Source organism: Panthera uncia, chromosome A2, assembly GCF_023721935.1.
Source record: "Panthera uncia isolate 11264 chromosome A2, Puncia_PCG_1.0, whole genome shotgun sequence".
Taxonomy (NCBI): Eukaryota; Metazoa; Chordata; class Mammalia; order Carnivora; family Felidae; genus Panthera; species Panthera uncia.
The window spans coordinates 55323549-55346924 of record NC_064816.1 but is presented as its reverse complement, the minus strand read 5'-3'; the positions used below and the strand labels follow the sequence as shown (position 1 = coordinate 55346924).

Here is a 23376-nt window from a genome sequence, read left to right as displayed (position 1 = left end):
CCCGTCTCGTTCAAAGTCCTGCCCAGCTGTCCACACTCTTGTAAGTCTTTCTTTTTCCTTTCTCTTGCTGAACACCCCCACCCGGACACAGCAGCTCCTGCCTCCTGGAGCTCTGGGCCATGTCATCCATTCCAGGCCTGCAGACTGTGCCTGTCCCCCAGTGTGTCCCACTGGCTGATGGAGATGGGCAGTGCAGCTCAGGTCCTCATGGTCTCCACCAAATAGTGGAGCCTCTGAGGCACAGGCTCTGTGTCCAGGCTCAGTGGTAGATAAAGGGAGGGAGCCCAGCCACCGTGGGGTGTCGAGGGTAGCCAGAGGGCAGGTTGGGGATAGTGGGGTGGTGGTGATGCTGCTGGAAGGATGGCGGTGAGAAGGGGGATCTCAGTGTCCCTCGCTAAGAGGGGTGGAGTGGCGAGGTACCTCGACTCTGGGGCTGCGTGCTGGGCCTACCACCTGCTGTCTCTTGCCTCTATTCCCTCAGTTTTAAGTAGGGAAAATCCCAGCACCACTTCCCTTTGGACTTGGTGTGAAGGTTAAGTGATCATTAACCTTTTCACAATGATCATTAGCTTTCACAGTGGCCCTGGGAGGCTTAAGTTATCTGCATCTTACCAAGGAAAGTGTCAGACTCAGGGAAGTCAAGTAACTTGCCCAAGGTCTCACAGCAAGTATGTGGTGGAGCTGGCATTTAGTCCCAGGTCGGTTGTTGGGTGTCTTTGGGGTCCACCTGTATCTGGACCCACAAGAGCCAAGATCAAATGTGACCGAGTACACTGCCACCATTTCTATGATAACAAGGTGCTGATCTGGCTGACTCTGCAAAGCAAACCTTTTCTGGGTGACGCTTTTGTTATTTTTTCGTCAGCTTCAGGGAGCACTGGTCTGGGAGCCTGGGACAGTCATTTTTGTTAAAGCAGAATTTGCCCATGTTGCTATGAAAGATGTTTGTCTATTCCTTTAAGAAGCCTCTGCATAAATATCAGGCAAAGCCTGTTCTGAATCTTTAGTCTTTTTCCAGAATTGTTATCACAAGGCTGAGAGTTTAGAACCTTCACTACCGAATACTTTTTGACAGCCTCTTCCCTGATGAAAGGAGAAAGCAGCAAAATAAAAGGAATAATGCAGCCTTTATTTCCATTTGTTTATAAGGAATTAGCTCTGACATTTCTGAGCACATAGATAGCATGAGGAAAAGGGGCTGGCTGAGGTCAAAGCTGGTGGAAAGTGTCAGCGGAGAAGAAAACTCAGAACCACAAATTGAGGGGGCAACACCGGGCCTTGGCAGACATTAGGTGGTCCCTCTGTCTCTGCCGGGGCTTAGAGAAACAGCATTCACCCCCTCCTTCCCTGCCACACGTGGTGGCAGCCCTGCTATCCTGCATCCTTTGGACACGTGTCCCTCTCTTGGGCACCGTGCCAGCTGCTACAGATACTTGGAAGGACTCAGGGCTCTAGGAGGGAGACAAATAAACAAATGATCACAGTGGTATGTTAACTGGTTGATGATGGGCTGGGGAAGGGAGCCATACGGAAAGGGTAGGAAAGCCTTCCCAGAGGTGATGTGTCCCTGGAGAAGGGAGGTGAAGCTAGCTGGTACACCTCCAGGGCCTGCCAGGGGCTGGTGCCTGCTGTGAGAGGGCAAGTGGTGGGGGATGAGGCTTCCATGGTACCTAGGGGCTAGATGATGACACATCTTAAATTCTGCAGGCTCGGAAGGCTAGGAAAGCATGAGGCTTGGACTGACGCGTCCAGGGCTGTCCTGCAGCAGGTCCCTGTGCTGCAGTGCAGGTGAGGGCCTGGGGGTCGGCCTGTTAGGAGGCTGTTCATTATCCCAGTGAGAGGAGAGAGAAGTTCCTTTGAACCGAGAGGAGCTGAGAGCACAGCAGGAGTTTGGAGTGTAATCAGGAAGCGGTCCATTTCTGATCTGGGCCAGCTTGCCCCGTTCCTGGCTACTCCCTCTTCCCTCCTCTGCCCTGCCCCACTCAGCTCCTCTCCCCAGCAGGGTGTGGCAGCAGCATCTCTTTTCTAGCTCCTGACGTCCCAGATTCCCATCCCGACGAGGGACCCCTCGGGACCATTCCTCATGTCTGTGGACCACTGTTTCTCCATCAGAGGCCAAGGCACTGTGATGACAGGGACCATCCTCTCAGGCTCCATCAGCCTCGGCGACAGTGTGGAGATTCCTGCCCTCAAGGTCAGTCTTACCTTGGCCTTCCTTTTGGCTTGTCTCTCTAGCGGCAAGGGAGAGCGACAGTCCCTTTGCCTCTCCGGTGGCTGAGCCCCTGGGCCAGATCCCTGGGGCTGGCCTTCGGGCTCTTCTCTGCTCTATCTTCTGTACTGCCCTGCCTGGATTCTGGAGCCACCACTCTCCCTAATCCTCAGAACAATACCCATTTACTGGAGGCCTGTGACGTGCCGTGATGAGCCTCCTGAGTGGGTGTTCTGTGTAGATAAAGAAACGGAAGCTCTAGAAGGTGTGGTGGGCCCAGGATCACCTGTCAACAAGTGAGGGTGCTGGGTGTACACCCTCCTTTTCTACCAGCTCCGTACGTCAGGGTGGCGAGTACATGTGCACTTATTTCTGGGTACTTTTTGCTTAGCTACAAGGATTTCAAGTTAAACACAATTAGAATCTTGTGTCACTCAGAGTCATAAAATCTGGCAGATATCCAGATGAGTTTTATACTCCCAGTGACCACTAGTAGGTGCCATGTTATCCCTCCGAAGACCTGTGAGAGGGATGGATAGCTGGGTATCTCCCTATCGCCCCCCACCTCCTGGTAACTACCAGCCTGGTCTGATGTAAAAGGTGTTCAATGGCCTTGATAGTTCCCATCTTCAGTGGGCTTTTCTTATGGTTTTAGTTTACTGGAGAAGAACAACTTAGAGCCTCCTCAACCACCCTTCTCTTCAGGGGGTATAAAGGGTAGGGAAAAAGGCCTGGTTAGAACTAAGAAAAGCCTATGAGGAAACCTGGGGTCCAGGGTGGTTGTCTAGTTCTCAGAAGAGCCTGGAGTGCAGGGACACGGAGGCATGCACTTGGCCCCGTGTACTAAGCCAGGGACAATACCAGCTTCTGGGTGTGCACAGCCCTAGGTCAGTGAGTTCACTTTGCTTGCTAACTGGGAGTGCTTCCTGGAGGGCTGTGTTGAGACAGATTCTGTGGTTGTCTGGATCACTAGATGTATTAGGGTCCTCCAGAAAAACAGAACCAAAAAGATGTGGGTATATACATATACAGAGAGAAAGGGGTGTGTTTTAAGGAGTTGGCTCACATGATTATGAGGCCCAGCAGGTCCAAAATCTGCAGGATAAGCCAGCAAAGATGGAGACCCAGGGAAGAGTTGCAGTTCAAGTCTGAAGGCTGTTCACTGGCAGCATTTTTTCTTCTTCTAAGAAGGTCAGTCTTTCTGTTTAGGCCTTTAACTGATTGGACAGAGTCTACCCACATTATGGAGAATAATCTGCTTTACTCAAAGTCTTTTTTTTTTAAATTAATTATTTAACTCAAAGTTTTAGTGTTAATCTCATCCCCCCAAAACCCTCACATTGGGGTACCTGGGTGGCTCAGTCAGTTAAGCGTCCAACTTCAGCTCAGGTCATGATCTAATGGTTTGTGGGTTCAAGCCCCGTGTTGGGCTCTGTGTTGACAGCTTGGAGCCTGGAGCCTGCGTTAGACTCTGTGTCTTCTCTCTTCCCCTCCCCTGCTCATGCTCTGTCTTTCTCTCTCAAAAATAAATAAACATTAAAAAATTAAAGAAAAAAAAAACCTCACAGAAATATCCAAAATAGTGCTTGACCAAATATCTCAGTACAGTGGCTCAGCCTAGTTGACATGTAAAATATACCATCACCCTTTTGGGGGGAGAACCATGATTATAGTGTCTGCCCTGAGGAAGGGGAGGGCAAGGGGCACCTATCTGTTGTGTTGGCCTTTTCTGGTCTAGGACAGCCTGGGAGGATGTAGGAGAGGGGTATTTCAGGAATGACAGGAATGACCAGGGCTTCCCCAGGTAAAGGAAATCTCAGGTTTAAATTATCCCCTTCACTCATTTTACGGTGTTGTGGCTGTTGCTTTCCTCCTGCAGGGCTGAGGTTATTAGGGAAGAGCCTCCTGACCAGGGAGGACCAACCAAAAGAAAAGCTTCCTTTATAGGCCTGAGACTGGCCAGGTTCCAGGGCTCCCTGGGGCAGCAGCAGGAGTTGAAGGACAAGGCCCTGCCCTTCCGAGGCCTAGGGCCTCCCCTGACATAGGACCCGAGTCCTAAGGTCATAATCCCCTCCTCCACTGGCTGTTGTAGCTCCTCCCCTGAACACCATTAGTCCTGGATAAATACCACTTAAATCAAATCCATGTTGCGCCAGGGACTAAAAGTGTAAATCTTAGAAAAATAAAGCACAAAATTATGAAAATAAACCAAACTTATATTTAACACAGTTTAGATTATTATGGTGCTGTGTGTTAATTCTTAGCTGGAACAGAGAATGAGTCAAATGCTAAATTTCTTTGCCTTCTGGGTCCTCCCTGAGGCAGACCCCAAGGGGCCACCCTGATCCAGTATCCCTTCTTCCTTGGGAGAAGACCTGTTTGCAGCCTGGGAGAGCAGCTGGGAGCAGGAAGGAGGTGTCAGAAGAACTCGCTGTGGGACATAGACTTTGAAGTGCAGTACCTGAGGGAGGAACAGGTGCTTGATGACAGGGTCAGTGGCTGCCATGTTTGACCGAAAGCGTGGACCTGGGGAGGGCCGAGGCAAAAATAGTCAGCCACATTAGGCAGAGATGTTTGAGTGGGGACATGTTCTGAGGTCTTTGGCTACTTTTTCATCCTGATGAAAATGGAGCTTGCCTATCAAGGTCCCAGTTACTGATCTGTAGTACTTGGACACAAGGAAAGTGCGTGGCAAATACAAATTTAATTCTCCTCTTGCTTTTCTTCACCCATTTCCCCCAGCCTACTTTTCAACCCTCTATTGTCGTGTTCTTGTCTAAGTTGCTAGTCAGGGAAAGCATAATTTGTAAGTAGTGAACTTGGATATTTGGCTGAGGAATTTTCCAACCAAAGCATGGAACATGTAGCCTGGTTTTTCCTTTGCTGCGTCTAGTAAAATGTGAGAGGAAAGGAGTGAATTGGAGATGGAACTGTTAGCAAAAAGAAGCCTGTGCTTGATGATTTGGGAGATTCTCCGCCTCTTCAGATTCCAAAGGATGCTAAAAGTAGGAAATTGGCTTTGAGAAAGCATGCTCTGGAGAAAGGCCAGTGGTAAGGCTAGACAGCCTTTGCTGTGGAGATTGGGTATGTGACTCGTGGATCCAATCAAACATCTTAGCAGAAGCCAGGACTAGAGACAGGCTTCTCCAGGAAGAATCTATAGAGAACCTTCTTGTTTAATGGTGGAGATCCCCTTGATATACATGGGAGACACACGAGGTTTTTGAGAATGTTATATTGCAAAAACACTGGCAGTGTGGACTGAAAGGGACAGACCTGGTGAAATGTTTAAAAAAAAAAAAATAGAGCATTTGGACTTCTAGTATTCTAATTGTAGGAAATGGACTGATAGAATTACTCTACTAACTCATGTTATCCTTTAAGAAAAGGGAAGAATGACTCCAGGGGCAGAGCTGTGGACACAAAGGCAGAGGCCAGAGAAGGAAGCCTAAAGGCAGGGGCCTGTGGAGCCTCTGTGGGCCCAGAGGGTGGAGGACCAAGCCACAGAGGGTCACTTTCAGGCCAGGAAAGCTAAAGGAATTTGCTCTATTGGGTTTCAAATTTACTTAGGTCCAGTGACCTCTATGTTCCTTTCATTTTTTCCCTGTGCCTATATTTTAAAAGCAGAAAACTTGTCTTTTAGTTTCACACATCTGTAGATGGAGAGGCATTTGGCCCCAGGATGGATCATATCAGTATAACCCATGCCTGATTAGAGGGGTTAAATGATATTTTTGAGCGGGTGATACAAGAGATTTTGGACTTAGAGTATGGTCTAGTGAGGTGAGAATTCGGGGATGTTGGGATGGGGTGAATGTATTTTACACATGTGAATGAAGTTTTGGGGACTGGAGGGTGGGGCGGACTATAGTGGTTTGTAGAACTGTGGACCACAAAAGCCATATCCACCTAGAAGCTCAGAAATGACCTTACTTGGAACAAAGTCTTTGCAGATGTAATTAAGGTAAGGTTCTCAAGATGAGGTCATCCCTTTTAGGGTGGGCTCTTTACCCAACGGTGTGTGTCCAATGACACAGATTGACAGAGGGAAGGGCGAATGAGGCTAGAGGCCAAGACTGGAGTTATGTGGCCCCAAGCCAAGGAACGCCAGTGGTTGCCTGAAGCCACCAGACACTAAGAGAAAGGTAGGGAAGGACTTCTCTCTGAGAGACTCCAGAGGGGACCAAACCCACTGACACGCTGATTTTGGACTTCTGGCCAAGAGAACTGCGAGAGAATAAATTTCTGTTATTTAACACTACCAAGTTTGGTAGTTGGTTAGGACAGCCCTAGGAAATGAATACGGATTTTAGATGGAAAAGACTGAAGTCAGAAAAAGTCTAAAGTCCTTTGCAGCTATGGGCAGGCCTCTTAACTCCACTGAGCTTGGACTTTGTCATGAGGAATGGCAGGGGTTGCCATGAGAGCTGAGTGTGTGTTGGCAGTAGAAGGCTTTACAGGTTAACATAGAGTCAGTACCGGTGTGTACTGATGGCCAGCTCTGTTCCTTCCTTCCTTTCCTGTAGTTCCCACCCAACAGATGAGAAAACCTAGGCCCAGGGCTTTGTTTTGCAACCAGACAGCAGAGCCGGCATTTGAAGCCATTTGTCTGGCTCCAAAGACCAGGCACTGTCCACTATACCCACTACCCCTGGAGCCCCCAAGGAAACGGTAGGTACCAGTGGCGTTTCCTCCTTGGGGCAGGACCCTCCAACCTCCAGAGCAGCTTTGTAGGTCAGCCGGGTACCCCACTGAGGCCTCTCCTGGGCCACGGAGCCTATAAAAACACATTTCAGAAGCTCCTGAGGTCTAGAGCTCCTGACCTCCTCTCAGCCCCCACTTTCCACTAACCATAATTAGTGGCCGGTGCCTATTGGGCACTGGGGACATTGCAGGGTGGGGGCTTTAAATTAGATGGCCCTCCTCCCAAACCTGGTGACATCCTTGTCAGATTTCACTAATCAACTTGGACACATCTGACCGCTTGAACTCCCTCAGAGGCAGGGCACAGCCATTCCAAATAAACAGTCGCATTCCCCTCTTGGCCGGGGCTGGCCCGCTGGAGCCAGTCAGACCCTGGCCCCTGTCTCTGCTGCCTGTGTCCATTCCCAGCTGGGGCCCATTAGCCAATTGAGGAAATGTTGGGGAACGGGAATGAAGGAGAAAAACCAAATCCCACTTAGAGCCCAGAATGGCGTAAACACCAGCCATCTTGAGATTCGCCAGCCTTCTCCTCAAGGCTTTTTGGCCTGGGAAATCCCTCTGGTCGCATCTGATCCTGGGATTTTCGGCTAGTGATGTTTCCAATGGGTATTGGCTGTCAGAGTTGTAGCGTCAGAAACTGTCAGAGCCACACACCATGGAGAGAGAGAGAGAGAGAGAGAGAGAGAGAGAGAGACGTCTGGGAGTTCAGAGGCAAGTTCTTGGCCTCTCTCTGTCTCGCTGATTCTTCACAAACTCAAGTCTTGCCTCAGTCTGGGGCCTCTGGAAGAGGGGCACTATGGTGCGGTGCCCACTGGGGATGGCGGGTGGAAGGTTCCTAGCACCGAGTAGGCACGTGGGTTTTAGGTGATAATTCTTGTCTTTATTGTTGCCATTCAGCGTTACTTTCCTGTGGAATTTCTCTTGTGGGGTACGGGAGGAGGAAATGGCAGGGCACTTCCCAGGTTGCAAGGAAACAGTTCTTTTCAGGGCTGCTAAATGGGTCGTTGAGATGGAAATACGCGTCACGGCCCTCATGTCAGTTTTCTCATAATGGTGACAAACATTATTAGGTATATAAAGATGCCTATTTAGTTGGTAAAACTGTTAGAGGAAAGTTCAGAATTTGGTAGTATATTTCTCTAAATTGAGTCCATATTCAGACTTATTTTTTCCTTTATGAACACCCCCTGAAAGGAAAAAAAAATTATCAAATACTACTAGACGTTGTTACTCTGACCTTTGCCTCCACTCTTGGGCGTTGATCGCAAGGTGAGAAGAGAAAGCCGTGGCATCTGGAAAGATGCATTTTCTCCCTTCAGCAAGCCCACAGCTGCATCCTCTGCCTGACCTGCCCTGCCCCTACTCCTAGCAACCCTCCTCCCCTTGTCCTTGTTTTTCACCCAGAAGCCTTGGTGAGCTGTCCCCCTACCCTGGAGCACGTGACCTCTTCCCTTCCTCTGGATTGTTAGCCGCTGCCTCCCATGGGTGCTCTGAGTCAGCACTTAGGCACTGCCTGGCACTGTGTCTGTCTCTGTGCCTGCGTCTCCCACCACACTCATCTCCTGGAGGGCAGAGACTGGGTCCTGTCCTTCTCTGTGCTCTTAGCACCTGTCCTAGGGCTAGGGTCAGAGGAGGCCCCAGAAACTAGTTGATGAAAAAAAAAACAGTAGGGAACACCCATAAAGCAAATAAATGATTTGTTTTGTAGTAGGATTTTGATTCAGAATAGATAGTGAACGACTGTGGATGGCTGGGTTTGCAGTGGCTGCTCCCCAACCTCATGGATCCAGATGGAGAAGCCTAGAGTCGGGCAGCTGGCTGCTTCCTATGCCGGCAGTCTTCTTTTTGAGGCTCGAGTCTTGATGCTTCACTAGTGAGTAGCGCGAGATATTCCTGTGTCCCAGTGCCAGCTCATTTTCGGTTATAAACCAGGGGCCCAGGGCTACAGAGCTGCTTCCCAAGCCACCTGTGCACATCAGCTCTTAAGACTGAGCTCCCTCTGTTTCTGTGTCTTTTATCAAAAATGTAAAGCCTGATCGTCATCCTTGGTCATTTCATGTTTCAGAAGATCTATAAAGAAGGAATGCTTTTTGTGAGTTTGATGTTTTCATGGTTGTCGGCCTCGGGGTGGAAACTCCTGGAAGTCCGTTCTCTGTACCTGGATGTCACATGTGCCAGGGGCGTGGAACTAATGGAGCGGAGGGGGACAGGGAAGGAGAAAGGGGAAGGAAGGAAATGGGGAACAGTTTGGAAAAGCCAGGGGAGAGGGGGCAGAGGCAGAGGCAGGTGTTTATCAGGTGCCTGTGGTCAGATCAACTTTCACTTGGTGTCCTGTCTCAGGGTGGTGAGTGGAGGGGTGGGGGTGGGGGTCTCTGCCATCAGACCCTTGCCCTCAAGCTTCCCCTGTCTCCCGCTGGGACTGCAGCCCTCCCCTGCTCAGGTGCCAGCCCTCCAGCCCAGCCTCTCCCTGCTGACAGAGGGACAGATGGCGAGGTCTTTGTAGAGCCGTGCTTGGTCCCACTTATCTGCTGGTGGGCCCCTCGTCTCCAGGATGAAATCTGAAGTGCTCTGTGTGGCAGAGAGCTGGCTGTAGCCTCCCCTTTGTCACCTCTCCAGCCTCGGTTGCTTTCTGGTTTTTTTCACCACCTCCCTGCTGCCCAAACCACCAGTTTGTTCTCTGTATTTATGAGTCTGTCTCTGTTTGTTCGTTCATTCATTTTTTGGATTCCACACAGGAATGAAGTCATGGTATTTGCCTTTCTGTGTGTGTGACTCACCTCTCTCACTCCGTCTCAGTTTCTCATCCCAGAGCAACACCAGATCTCTTGTGCTCCGTGTGTTAGTTAGGGCCCTGGTGGCAAGTGACAGAAATCCAGCTCAGACTGGCCTGATGTGAAGGGGACAGGCTGGTTCCATTACTAAGCCAGATGGGGCTGGTGCCTCCCTCCAGACCTGTTCTGTGTGGGCCACTCTCCCAGGCCTAGTCCCTGCACCCCGGCTTTCCAGTTCCTCCCCCTCAAGTCCAGGATATAGTGGCCTGTGGCCTTGGGATTAGCTCCCCAAGTCCATTCTACCCAGAGGATGTCTGGTACGTGGGGATGCGCCTCCCCTGCCAGTGACTGGTGAGCCAGATTTGGCCAGTGAGATGGGAAGGGAGGTCTCTTGGGGGGTTTCTCCTGCTACTGGACGTTGAAGCAGGGAGGGCCATGTGACCTTTGGACTTGAGGGGTAAGTTTGAGGAGGAGGCATGCAGAAAGATGCCAGAGGAAAACAGCCCAAAGCAGGGCCCTGACGAGTGCCTGAGTCTGTCCTACCTCAGCACTTGGTGTTAGGAGAGAAATGACATTTCTTTTCTGTTCAGTCAGACTTGTCTGGAGTTACAGAATGGGATATGCTTGGCTGGCTGGACCAGGAGCTCAGCCCTATGGCCAGGACAAGTGCAACAATTTGCTGGGTGAGCTGGATTTCACATTCACCCCTGGATCAGGGGTGGGGACTACTGGGAAGAATGGTTCCCAAAGAAGTTGGGGTACTGATGCTAGGAGGTAGACGCCGGGCAGGCAAAACTGAGAGACATCCACATACTTGGTGTTCGTTCCTGCGTATGGCTGCCTTGACAGCCTGGCCTGGGACACAGAGGGGCTGAGCTTGAGTCCCTCCCCCTCACTTGTTTGCTCGGGAAGTTACGTCACCTCCTGGGGCCTCTGTTTTCTCCTGAGCTACTTGTGAAGATTCAAGGACATTTACGTACTGTGCTTGTAACCAGACCTGCACATGGGGATCGCTGTCATTGTTATCACGTGCCACTCTGAATCTTGTCTTTCATCCCATTTACCGTGCATTGTTACTTGGCCCACAGAGTGCAGTGACTCAGGGGTGGGGTCCCTGAGCTTAGCATAGCCTGCACACCACCCCCCTGAACCCTGAGCACCTTGGTGCGGTGAGACCTTTGCCTGTGCCCCGCCTTCCTTCTGGCCTGGGGATCAGAATCACATCTGCAGCTGAGTTGTAATATCCTGTTGTCTCCCCAGCGAGGCCCTGAGAAGGAAGGACAGGCGACAGGCGAGGACAGAGATTGATCTCAGAGCAGGCAGGGAGCTCAGGAAGGTTTTTCTGTGTAGGTGCTGTTGTCAGAGGCGTGTGCCCAGCATGGTAAAGATCTAGCAGGCTGCAGGATGCCGCCTCCCTTCAGGCCTTTTCCTGTGGGCTCCCTCTGGCTTGTCCTCCCCAGTCCCAAGGGAACCAAGTGCCGTTCTGCCTCAGCCCCTGGATGAGGCTGCAGCTTCCTCTCCCAGAAGCCCTCTCTTTTGTTCTTGTGTGTTTGTCTTCCTTTATTTCTGAGAATGGATTTCATCACGCTCATGTGTCCGTCTGCAGAGATGGTGCTGACACCCACCGCCCATACTGGGTCCTGATCGCTCAGACGCTGGTGGCTGGATGAAGAAGGCTGCCATGTCTGGCCTCGTCGAGGTCCAGCTTCTCTTAGTTTAGCCTCAGATGGCTTCTAGAAGTGTGAGTTCCGCAACACAGCAGGGTATTGGGCCGGCATGGGGAAGGAGCCTCAGCGCAGGCAGCACTGTAGGATGGTTTGTTGGCTGTCTTTGAGTGGTGCTGTGTCCCAGGCTTGGGCCTAAGACCTCTGGAGGTGTTCATTCTGTGCTTCCAGCGGTCCCGGGGGAGGTGCTGTTGTCCCCCATTTGATAGGCATGGAACAGAGACACAGAGACAGAAATCTTCTACAAGCTAATCAGTGGAGGACTCTGGAGTCAAATTCTGGCAGCCAGGCTCTCCGATGTGTGCTCACTCCAGCTCCCTGTGCAGGCATGAGGAGGCCACTGAGGCCAGCTCGATCCTGTCCCTCTCACATCAGATGAAGTCGTTATGGAGATGACCCAGGGACTCTCAGACAAGAAGATCCTGAAACTGACTTTAGAGGTGCTGCTTCATTCTGCCTTATCCTTCTTCATAACTCCACGGGACCCTCCGTCCAGGAGCTGGAGGTCCTGGGCCCGTCCCGAGAACAGCTGTGTGGGCAGGGGCCACAGCTAGCTTCTGGTGCCTGGAGGGGCCCGGACCAACCACAGTGGGCTGCATCTGATCCTGGGCGGCCTGAGCATGCCCCACCGTCCTCTGCAGAGCTGACCCTGGCTCTCTCAGGCCCCGATTGGAGTGGGGGAGAAATGGCTGCTACAACCCCAGCGGTATCCTCTGAAGAAAGGGCAAGAGCCCGGAGTGGCTGTCCAGCCCACCCCAGCTTAGTTCTGCCCCACTGCAAAGGCGGGCCCCCTTTGTGAAGCTGCCAGCTCATCTGGTTGTGCTCAGTGTATGTTCTGAGCCTTGTGCTCACAACTGTGTGGGCAGGTTGGGCTCAGGTTGACCTGCAGTCCTCCTAGCCCTTTTTCAGGACCCTGAGGCTGCAAATAAAACCCGTCCCAATCCGACCAGCTGCTTCCCCTGAGGGCAAGAGTGGGCACTGCCCCCCTGCAGCTTCCTGCTACTACAGCTCTCACTAGGCTGGATGGACATCTTGGGAGCCAGCCTCTCGCCTTCCCGAAGCCTGAATGCAGGCACCCCCACTGCCCACACGTGCCCTGCCCTTCACAGCCGACGTGTAGTATAGCAGGGAGGTAGAGAGCAGGGCGTTGAGCACCACTCTGCCTGGGTTTGCATGCCACACACCTGCTCTGTGACCACAAGGAAGCCACCTCACCTGTCTGTGCTCCAGCTTCCCCCTCTGTAAGGTGGGGGTAATGTTACCTATGTCAGAGAGTCACTATAAGAATTCGATGGGTTATACGGCATCTTTCAATGGCGCTTAGATTCTAGGACGTGCTCAGTAATCATCGCCTATTGTTACCACCACGTGAAACCTAGTGTCCCTCATGCCTTGGCCAGCACCCTACAGGTAGAGCCCTGGTGGCCAGGTGGCACCCGCAGGTTGCCGGGTGGCAAGCAGACACAGAAGTGGCAAATGTGGGGTCGGAGGGGAGCGTGGCTGGCTTCCAGACCTCTCCTGAGGAAAGTGTGTGTCCCAGACCATGGTGGCCTCACAAGACCCCCAGAGTAGCCAGGGGACCTGCTGTGCCCTGCAAGTCGTTGTATGAAAACCCCTCAAACGTATAAAAGCTTCCGAGTCAAATTAAATCAGTTTATTGTGTCCTGGAAGAGGCTGTGATTCAATTAGAAAGAACACTAATGAGTGCTATGTTGTGGCCTAGGCAACATGCCAGGGCAGTCCCTGCCCACGCGCCAGGCAGGGGACCAGGGTCTGGGGTCCTGGGTGTGATGCCCAGCTGTGTGACCAGGGGCAGGTCCCTCCCCTCTTTCCTGTCAGGCCACCTTCACAGAGAAGTAAGAATCGTTCTCACACGGCAGCCCTTCCTCCCGTGGGCCTCGGGCAGCTGCTTTCCCAGTGCTCTTGACCCCACCGCAGTCAGGTGAGTGTCACGGGGAGGCACCCACTCAGCCCAGGGGAACTGGCACAGACATGAATGCGGGCTTACTGAGACTCCCGGGGGTGCTGCAGTTCCCTCCTCGGCTGTGGGCCGTGGCTAGTATGACGTGCAGGCCTGTCATCGAGGGGGTGGAAAATGTGAGCTGGCAGCGAGGCCGAGAAGGCAGGACCTAGAACACTGGGGGCCCAAAGGGGGCTTCCTCCATCAGGAAGTGGGAGCCCAGCCAGGATTAGAGCACTAGCTGGAAGCAGTCTTGCTGCAGAAAACGCTCAGTCAGCAGCCAGTTGACTGGTGCTGGGCTGTGCCCAGTGCAAACATGGGTGCCGCCTGCCCCACAGAAGAGTGTTTGATCTTTGGCCTGAGGTCCATTGCCTTCTTTCTGCCCGGAAGCAAGTTCTGGTTCAAGCAGGAAGCATGGCCATACAGGTTCTGTTTAACCAGGGAGATTGCACACCCACGAAGCCAGCCCTGAGTGCAGCCTTCTCACAGCACTGTCGGTGCCTCTCTCATTGAGTTGGGCGCTGAAAGCTGTCAAAGCCCAGGCTGACCCTTGGGGAGCCTGCTGTGGGAGTAGGTGGCATAGGGGTGGTGGGCCGGCAGGCAGCTGTCTCCCCGTGTGGGAAAGGTATTAAGTGAGAACACCCGGTGAATACCCCGGGAGAGCTTTCAGCCCCGCTCCTCGGATGGGGCGTACTGAAGCTGAAGCTCAGAGGACGGCGGGGAGCTTTGCCAGGCCATCCCAAGCAAAAGAGTAGCATGTGGTGAAACCCAGAGGTGAGAGAATGCTGATACGTCTACGGGAAGCGTGACGTTCATCGTGGCAGAGTCTGGGAAGAGGACTGGGCGGCACGTGGTTTTGGCGATCTTCCGAAGATCGCTAGGAGGGCTGGGCTTCGGACATAGGGAGGGTGTTCCGAAGGCCACGTCTAGAAGAGTCTCTAGCAGTGTCATGTCCTATGGTAAAGTCCCACGTGGCTCGAGAGTACGCCTTGTCCTGTTGGGGAGGCACCGCTGCACCCAGGAATTAGGCTTCTCGTGAGAGAAGTCTTCTGGCGGTTCTGGTGCCCTGCTCCTCTGCTCTGGGCCCCGTGTTCTGGTTTGTCTGGGCTCCTTCTTGCTCTCCACACCTTCCTGGTTTTGGACCCCAGGCTCAGTCCCAGGCCCTTTGTGCAGTGTTTGGAATAAATCCCTCATGGAGCTTCTGTTCCTGGCTTTCCTCCCCTTGACAGGAATTCAGGGCCTAGCGGTATCTGATCCGTTACTTCTCATACTCAGCTGGGGGTGAGGGTGGGCCATTCGGAATCACTGAGGATGCTTGTTAGAAATTCTCAGCTCCACTCTAGTTCGCTAAATCCCAGTCCACAGGAACCAGGGAATTAACGTCCAGGAATTGGGGGTCTGGAGTTGGACAGACCTGGCTCACATCCCTGACTTGCCATGTGCCGTGTGGCCACCTCCCTCTGCCTCGGCTTCCTTACCTGCACAGCAGGGAGGTGTGGATCACAGCGCCTGCTTTGCAGGGTCACTCTGAGAAGTAGGACGGGATAAAGACCTCACATAAAGTGGCCAGGGTGTCCGTTCAGCACATATCATTGACTATCTACTGTGCGCCAGGTGCTAGACCAGGTCATAGGGGTCGAGGGTGAGCAAGGCAGGTCATATTTCTGTTGTCACAGAATTTACCTTCTAACGGTAGGGGGTATGGGCAAAAAAATGGCCTGATTTACCTTATGGTGAAGTGACTGAGAACAGCAGGGGTTGGGGGCTGCTTTAGGTCAGGAAAACTCTGGACACAAAGGATCTGGACTGTCAGAGCTCTGGGGGAAGAGCACAGTGGCAACATCATGCAGCCCCTGTGACGGAGAGGAGGGAGGTAGGGGGGAGGAGATCATCGAGGGCCTTGGAGGCCATGGCCAGGGTCTGGGTTTGACTGTGAACACACAGTTCACTAGGCTTCCTTTCCCTTGGCTGAAGGAACCATTGCCAGGCTGGCCAGGGTGCCTCTCCCAGCCCCCACCAGCCCCTCTGACTTGGCACCTCATGGAGAGGCAGGCCAACCTTCAGCCTATGGTGAGTCCCTAACTGCCCTGGCAGCCTTCTGGGGCTCTGCTGGGACTTTTTTGTTTTTATTTTTCTTGTTAAAGGAAAGTTGAGTGTTTCCTGAGTGTGCATAAAGCCAATGCACCACTTAAACTGAATATTTCTAATTCCTTCTTTTGAGAAATAAAACAATAATAAAAATACCATAAACTTTGCTTTAATTGTTCACAGGCTTCAACTTGTAATCATCATAGGGAAAGGGCAAGTGAGATGTCTTATTAAAATAAAGGCACTCGCCTGCTTTTGTTTGAAGTTTTGCTAAAACGCCTGATTATAACATGTCCATGTTTAAAAATAAATTCCAGCCATTCAGGGTTTTCTCTTTTTCTTGTTGTCTTTTCCGAAGTATTTAAATGAGATGATTCTGGGCCAGGGTAACTCGGCGAGTCTGAGCCAGCCTTTGTGGGACGGGGCCGACTGTGGCGCAGCTGCGGCCCCTGCCCCCATCAGACCGCACCACCACCTCCTTGGCTTTGCTAGTAGTCACCGGCGTTGGTGAAGACACAAACGGGTGTGCAGATGAGGATGAGTCCCCGGTCTGCATAACTGCCTCTGCGGGCCGCACAGCATACTCTTTCCCTACATACACACACCGGTAGAGTTTTGGCCCAAGGTAGGGCCTCCTTGGGACCCGGTAGAGCTCTCTGAGAGCGGAGGGCAAAGGTACCAACCGAGGCCGAGGGTCAGAGCAGACTTCCCGGATCTGAAGGCGGAGGAGGACTGATCTAGGAGAAGAGCTGAGGCGTGGGTGTACCAAGTGTTCCAGGAAGAGGGACCGCCAGGGCAAAGCCACCTCCTGTGGTGGGAGATAACTTAGTGCGTTCAAAGACCTGCAAACGAGGCGTTTTAGCTGGAGCTCAGCAAACAGAGCCCCGGAGTAAGACGTGCGATAGAGGTAGGTGGGAGCAGACCACATAGGGTCTAGAGGTTGCAGTCTATTAAAGATTTTATCTACTTTAATAACGCAGATGGTTTTGAAGGGTGGAGTGTGTATACATCACGTGTGTGCGTATGTATTTATTGTGTGTCGGAGAGGCAGACAGTATGGAGGACGGGTTCGGCGTGGCCGCGGTACCTTTCTGGGGCCCAGTTAGGAAGGAGGCTGCTGCAGCAGTGCAGGCAGATTGAGGTCGTTTGGGCCAACCTGGTGGCGGCACAGTAGGACCTAGGGATGTTCAGGAGGTGGAATTAACAAGACTTGGCGATGGAGTAGATATGGGGAAAGTGGAGGAGAGAGGCATGTCCAAGACAGCTCCCAGACCTCTGGCTGGAGCAGCAGGCTGGGCGGTGGAGCCGTTAGCGAGCGGGGAGCCCTGGAAGGTCCGAGGGTGAGGGTGGAGGCCAAGAGGGGAGTATGCGGTGGGCTTTAATAAGTTTGAGGTGTTTGGGGACTTCCAGTTGGTGCGCAGGTCTAGGAGGCAAACTGATACATGGGGCTGCAGCTCAGAGAAGTTTGGGAGAAGACACTTGAGTTTGTGAGCTCTTACTGTACCTGACCTTTGCTGCTGGGGCCTCTGGTGAGGAAAGATAAGAAAAGTTAAAAAGCGGGCTTTCGCTGTTTCTTCTAAGGTTTTATTTCTGATGTTTAAATGCTCCCAACCCTCCTCTTGTTCTCAGCTTGGGAGCCTTCTCCGCTCTGAAGGTGAGGGCCTGAGTAGCTCAGGCTTTGGCATTTGGGGATCGAGGGGAGGGTATTTGTAGGCACAGTTGCCTTTTTTAAGATCACAGGCACCGGGGCCAGCCTCCGGAGGAGCTGCCCCGGTCTGCCCCAGTGCCAGCCCGGTGTGCAAAGCGCCCCACAGCGAGGAGGGCAGCGCCGTGCCCCCCAGCCTCCGAGATGCTGCCGCCACAAAACAAACGGGGTGACTGGGCGGAAGGTCAGGAGTTTAAGAGCTTGTTTTATTCAAGACGGGGTAAGAGACAGGCGGGGAGTGCGCGGGTTTTATATGTGGATCCTGGTATTTTCTTTTGAGTTGGGGCGGAGAGTGGTTGGGGCAGGGAGGGAAGGCAGCCCGCCAGAGGGAACGTTGCCAAGCAGAGCGCCGCTAATGCGAACCAGAAGGCAGCGGCCCATCTCCTGGCCAGGCTTAATGCAGTCCTTGCCGGCAGGCGGGCGGGCAGGAAGGCGGCCTGGGCAGTGGGCTGCTTAACCCTTCGGCTGCTGGGCCGACAGTGGGCCTCCCCACCTGAGCACACTCACGTTTCTCAGTCCCGTGCCTTGTAAGATGTTTAGCAGCATCCCTGGCCTGTACCCACGAGATGACAGCAGCACCTCCTCCCCAGCCAGGCCGGCCAAAAGTGTCTCCTGACATTTTTGGTCCCTCGGCCCTGGCCTGGGCTCTGACTGGCCTGCACCCCTTAGGGATCTGTCCTTGGACACACCACTTCCTTCTGTGGGACCCTGAGTGGGGTGAGCATGTGGGGGAGATTTTCTCAAGAAAGAGGTGGCCACAGAGTCAGAGGGGAGGTGTGACCTGCCCAGGGTTGCATGGCTAGTAGGAGCCGGGATGTGAACTCATGTGTTCCTGGGGTTGAGAGCTGGTTGGGCACCCCTCTCTGCATTCCCCGGGCACAGTCGGCTGGGGGACCAGGGGACCCTATGCCTGTAACAGTATCTCTGGTTGTGTTTTTAAAAAATTTCTTGAAGTTTATTTTTTTATTCTGAGAAAAAGGGAGAAAGAGAGTGAGGTAGGAGCAGGGAGAGAGAGAGAGAGGGAGAGAGACTTCCAGGCAGGCTCCATGCTGACACAGTGCAGAGCCAGATGCAGGGCTTGAACTCACAAACCGTGGGGTCATGACCTGAGCCAAAATCAAGAGTCGATGCTTAACTGACTGAGCCGCCCAGGCACCCCTCTGGTTATGAGTGGGGTTTAGGAAGAGTCCTCCTTTCTTGCTTCCTGGGAGGACCGGTTACTGGGTCTGTTTTCTCTGCCTGTTCTGAGTGTGGCAGCCCAAGGAGATGTGTGTGGGGGTGTCTGCTGCAGCGATGTTTATGCTGCGAGCAGATGGAACCGGAGTCCGTGTGCAGTGACAGGCTGGTTAATACAAACCGGGCGGCACAACACAGCCATTGAGAAAGGTGACGTCAATGTAGGTGGCAAGGCTGCCACTAGAACCGTCAGATCCACGAGGCTGGAGATTCTGGTCCATCTGTTTCTCCGTCCTTAATAAACGTTTTGTAAATAAATGGGATGCGTATATTGTTAAGTGAAAAGCAAGTCTCGGAACAATATGTGTGATTGGTCTCGTTTATGTAGGAAAACGGTGTACATATGTACATATGTTTATATCTAGATGCGTCAAAAGATCTGAAAGGAGACACAGCAAACTGTGAATAGTGGTTACATCTTGGGGGAGTGAGGGAAAGTGGAATTTAGGGGGCTGAAAGAGAGCTTTCATGTCTAAGTCTGTAATTGGTGTTCGAATCTTTTACCACGAGCTTGTATTCATCTGTTTCGTGTGTGGCTTTTATGAAAGAAAAAAATGCAAAGAAGCAGAGAAAGAGCAACTTTCGTTCTGCCCTTCCCTGCTTCTCTCTCACCCCACTTGGGCCTGGGAGAGCCATCCTCCCCAGGGAGGCCTGGCTCTGCTGCTCAGGAAGACCACCTCTTCCTCCGGCAGCCCGAGCGAGGGGGCAGGGCTGGCGGTCACCTGGGTCCTCCTCGTGGATGGCCTCGGCCCAGCTCCCGGCGCCCCGCCCCTCACCCCTTGTGCCTGCCCAGTGTGCTCAGCAGGTGCCACGGTCCCCGCCTCACCCCGTCTCTGGCTGTTCTAGCCCATTTCTCCCGGCCTTCAGCCCCCCACCCCACTCTGCGCTCTCCACGTTCCCCTCTCAGAGATGCATAAAAGTCCTTGCTTGGTGATCTTTATCTCCCGCTGCCTCATTGCCTCCTGCACTTCAGCATATACGAATACTCTTGTCCCTTTTACAGCTGTGGCCATCTTCCCTGACCGTGTCCGGGGAGACCGGATCCACCACTTGCAGTCACCCGCTTGGCCTCAGCCTCGGCAGGCGGGCTTTTGCGGTGATAATGGTGATAAGCTTCCAGGTATCAAAAGCTTGCTCTTTCTTCGTTGCCATAGCAGCTTCTTTTTTCTCTTGCTTCTCCGTGACCCCAGGAAAGAGGCATTTACTCCCCCATTGAACAGGTGAGGACAAACCAAGGCCCAGAGAAGTCAAGTCGTCTTGTCCAGGCTCACACATCTTCGACATAGACCTGGCCCCAGCAGAACGTGCGCTCCGCGGCACAGATCTGGCCCACATGCCTCTTCTGTGAGCCTGTAACTTACGGTTTACAGCGTCTTTGGATTTGAGCCCCCTGAGTTGAGCCCAGCTTTCTTCAGCTCCTGTGGGGGTCCCTGGGAGTGCCCTTGCCCCTGCCAGCACTGCGTGGTCTCAGGCTCCACAGACCTCCCCGGTCATCCTTTGTGTTGGCTGAGCCTGTGGGACCTTGAGAGAGGACGGGTTTGGTGTCATGTGGCTTGGGTTCTGTGGCTGACTCCAGCACAGCTGTGGTAAGAGCAGGGCCCCAGAAACACACTTTGTGGGCAGACGTAAGCCATGTACTTTGGGGGCTGGGGGAGACAGTGAAGAGAACGGCCCCTTTGGAGGTTCTAGAACCTCAGGAAGCCGGGCAGTGAAGGGGTTTGGACCTGGCGACAGGAAGCTCTTGGGGCGTTTTCACTGTGGAAACGCCAGGATGGAGAGGAGTGCGCACTCGTCCTCTGTGTCTTGCTGAGGGGACCTTCTTGCCGAAGGTCAGAGTTGGTGGCCCAGAGCCCGGGACTAGAAGCATGGAGCCCTCTACCCTTGGAGGTCTCGGTGGCCCAGCTTGTGAAGCCGTCCAGGGACAGGTGATTGGGTGAAGGGGTGAAATCGCCTTCTGTGAAAGGCGATTGGGTGACCTCTTGTGGGCCTAGCACCAGCCTTTGTGCCTCAGCCCTTGCTGTGGGGCTCTGGGTTGGTGACTCCAGCTCTGTGATCCTCGGTGGATGGGTGGGAAGCCGTGAGTCCTGTTCAGTCGGCGGTGGAGTGGAGTCCGAAGCAGGCAGTTGCAGACCCGGTTCTGTCTTGGCCCTTGGGTCTGAATGGATTTCGACAGCAAAAGCCTTGGGAACTTGGCCGTCTCACCGAGCGGGGACTCTGAGAGTCTCCCATGGCACAGAGCCTCATGCTGCCCTCTTGCTCTCACTGTCACCTGCCCTGCAGGGCCCATTGGAGCTGGCTGTCTGGAGCAAGGGCGCCTGGCTGGAGGGGATGGTGGGGGCTCTGCCCTTTCCTGCTGCGAGCAGGGTCCTGGCCTCCTGGCCCTGACTCGTGGTCTGATCCTATGACCTGAATGAAATGCCAGTGACCAGTGGTGGGAAGTGGGTGGCCTGTCCCGTTCCAGGCCATAAGTGCATCAGCTCCAGCCTCCTTCCCAGCTGCCGGCCTCGGTTCACAGGGAGCCCTTTGAGGGGCTTTTTGATGTGCACCATGGATGTTTGGCTTGACCAAGTTTGTTTGCTTAAGCATTACTCTTGCCAGTTCATTCGGACCTTCTCTTTCTTTTAAAAATATGCTGCTTGCCAAAGGTTATTTTGGATCTGTTTTTGTTTATCAGGTAGAATTGTTCCAGCACAATTGAAAGCAGACCCACATGTTGACACGCGCTTGAGCTGCTCGCCAGGACACGCGCATACATGCACACGCAGCATCTGTGGAGAGTAGTCTAGGACCCAAGAATATGCATGGTTGTGTGCAGGGTTAGGGGAAGTCGCCTCTTTCCCTGGAGACTTGAGTTTGAAGATTTTCAGCTTCTAGGTGCTAGCAATGGCAGGAAGTCAGGTGCAGAGAAACTAGGGTCTGCTACCCCTTGGGAGAAGCAGCCTGGTGGCTGATGTAGCTTTGGGATCAGGCTGGCTTGAGTGGAACCTTGTTTCGGCCATGGCTGTCTGTGGACCTGCCTGCTCTGGGCCAAGGCTTCCCACTCTGGGGCCAACTCACCCCACCTCCCAGACGCACCGTGGGGACTCTGTGCCGGATGTAAGTGATGGCTCTGGAGAGTAGGCAGGGCTGTCTGCAGTCAGCAAGGGAGAGGGAATGGAATGTGGAGCTCTGTACTTGTGGTTCCTGTTTGAGTGAGTGGCCTTCTCTTATGGATGCAGTTGGATGTTTCCTGCCAGAACACCTGCAGTGAATTTCTTCTGAAAATACATCTCTCTGTCTCCATTGGGACCTGCTGTGTGTACACAGGGCTACTCAGAAAGCCCTTCCTGCAGCTAACCCTTCCTTGTTCCCTGGGCCCCATCGTACCTGGGAGGCACACAGAGGGACGGCGGTGAAGGTTAACCTCTTTTCTACCCCAGGCTGGCAGCTTGGAAGTACTAGTCCAGCTCAGCATGTCCCTGGGATGGGACACTGTGCCCGGAGGGGTGGGCATACTAGCTCGTTCGTGCTTGGTTACCGGTGACGGAGGCCAACTCAGGTGAGTACACATAGAAGAAGAGAATCTATTTGTCAACATCACTGACAAGTCAGGGCGTTCCCGCTTGAAGCAAGGCTCCTCTGGTACTTGAAGGCTTAAATCTCCTCCCGTTTCTTGACTGACGCTGTGCTCCATACGGTTTTGCCCTCAGGCAGACTCTCCTTGCGGGAGCTGCCAGCAGCTCCAGGTTACCTTTCTTGGAGCCGGAACCGATGGCCAGCCCCTCCTTCCCGGCGGTGCTGCGCGAGTGCCGGATCCCCAGGACTCAGGTGCTGCCACCATCAGAGGCCTGGCCAGCAGCCCGTGGGGGGCTCTGCTGCATGTGGGTGGTCTACCTTAGGCCGGAGACAACTGTGTGGTACTGCCATCACCCCTGGCCTACAGGAACACCTGTTCCGTTTCCAGTCTTGGACCAACGAAGGTGTCCCTATTGGGGGATTTGGAGAAAGCTTCATTCCCTCCCGATGGGAAAGGGAAACTCACATTTTCACCTTTTCTTCAGATGAAAAAAAAAAATGCTTATCATTAAAAATTCAACACTACTGAAAAGGATGTAAAAATGACCTCCAGTCCCACCCACTGGAGAGAAGCGGTGATACCCTTTGTCAGCACCCCTCCCGAAGCTCTGGTGAATCCACAGACACATGGATACAGTATGACATCCATGGAGTCACATTTATATGTTGCTGTGCGTCCTCCACGCCCCTCCATTCCCACACAACCTGGACATCATTCCTTTTCAATAAGTAGAGATCATATAGTCATGAAGCTGACGGTAAAGCACAAAAGTAATTATGTTTTATCTGAGTTTGGGAATCTTTCTAAAATGTGTTTTATACTCCCTTCGTTCCTCGAACTACACAATTCTTCCTAGAATACTGCATATAATTTCATCTTTTTTTTGATGACTCAGCTCATTTTGATGAACCACTTGATATTACAAGATTGGAGCTGTTGAAATGTATGGTCTGTTTGCTCCTCTAAATAGCTCCATGCAAGCAGGCCCTGGAGGCTGTGGTGGCCTGTCCGGTGGGAGGGGTCCTGGCAGTCACCAGTCTCCAGGGATCCGGAACCTTCCCTGTTACAGGGCCCTCCCAGAGGCCAGCTAGGCTGTGGGCAGAGGGTCCGAATGGGCTTCTGGTGCTCTTCAGGTTGCCTAATGATGAGGAAACCCTCTTCCCATTTGTCTTTGCCTAGAGAGCAAGAGGAAGCCCTGAAGGATTTTAAGCAGCAAGGAAGGGGTGGGGGTGGGGGGGCAGTAGTAACCACCCCGGCTAGCTAGAGGTCTGATTAGAGGCCAGAGTGGGTGTGGGGAGGCGAGGGATGATGTTGGTTTGGGTTAGGGTACTGCTGGGAGAGAGAACAGGCTGGGTTGAGATGTATCCAGCATATAGTAAGGCTTCATCATGCACCAGGTCAGGCAAGAGGAAGGGGGAGGGCT

At 53.0% G+C, this 23376-nt stretch overlaps 1 protein-coding gene across 1 annotated transcript in view; it reads left to right on the top strand.

Moving 5' to 3' along the window:
• EEFSEC (eukaryotic elongation factor, selenocysteine-tRNA specific) overlaps positions 1–23376 on the top strand; it is a 249667-nt gene that overhangs the window by 112176 nt on the left and 114115 nt on the right. The window contains exon 4 of the mRNA XM_049641112.1: positions 2030–2194. Within this exon, the coding sequence (XP_049497069.1) occupies positions 2030–2194 (165 nt within the window). The remainder of the gene's footprint in view (positions 1–2029; positions 2195–23376) is intronic.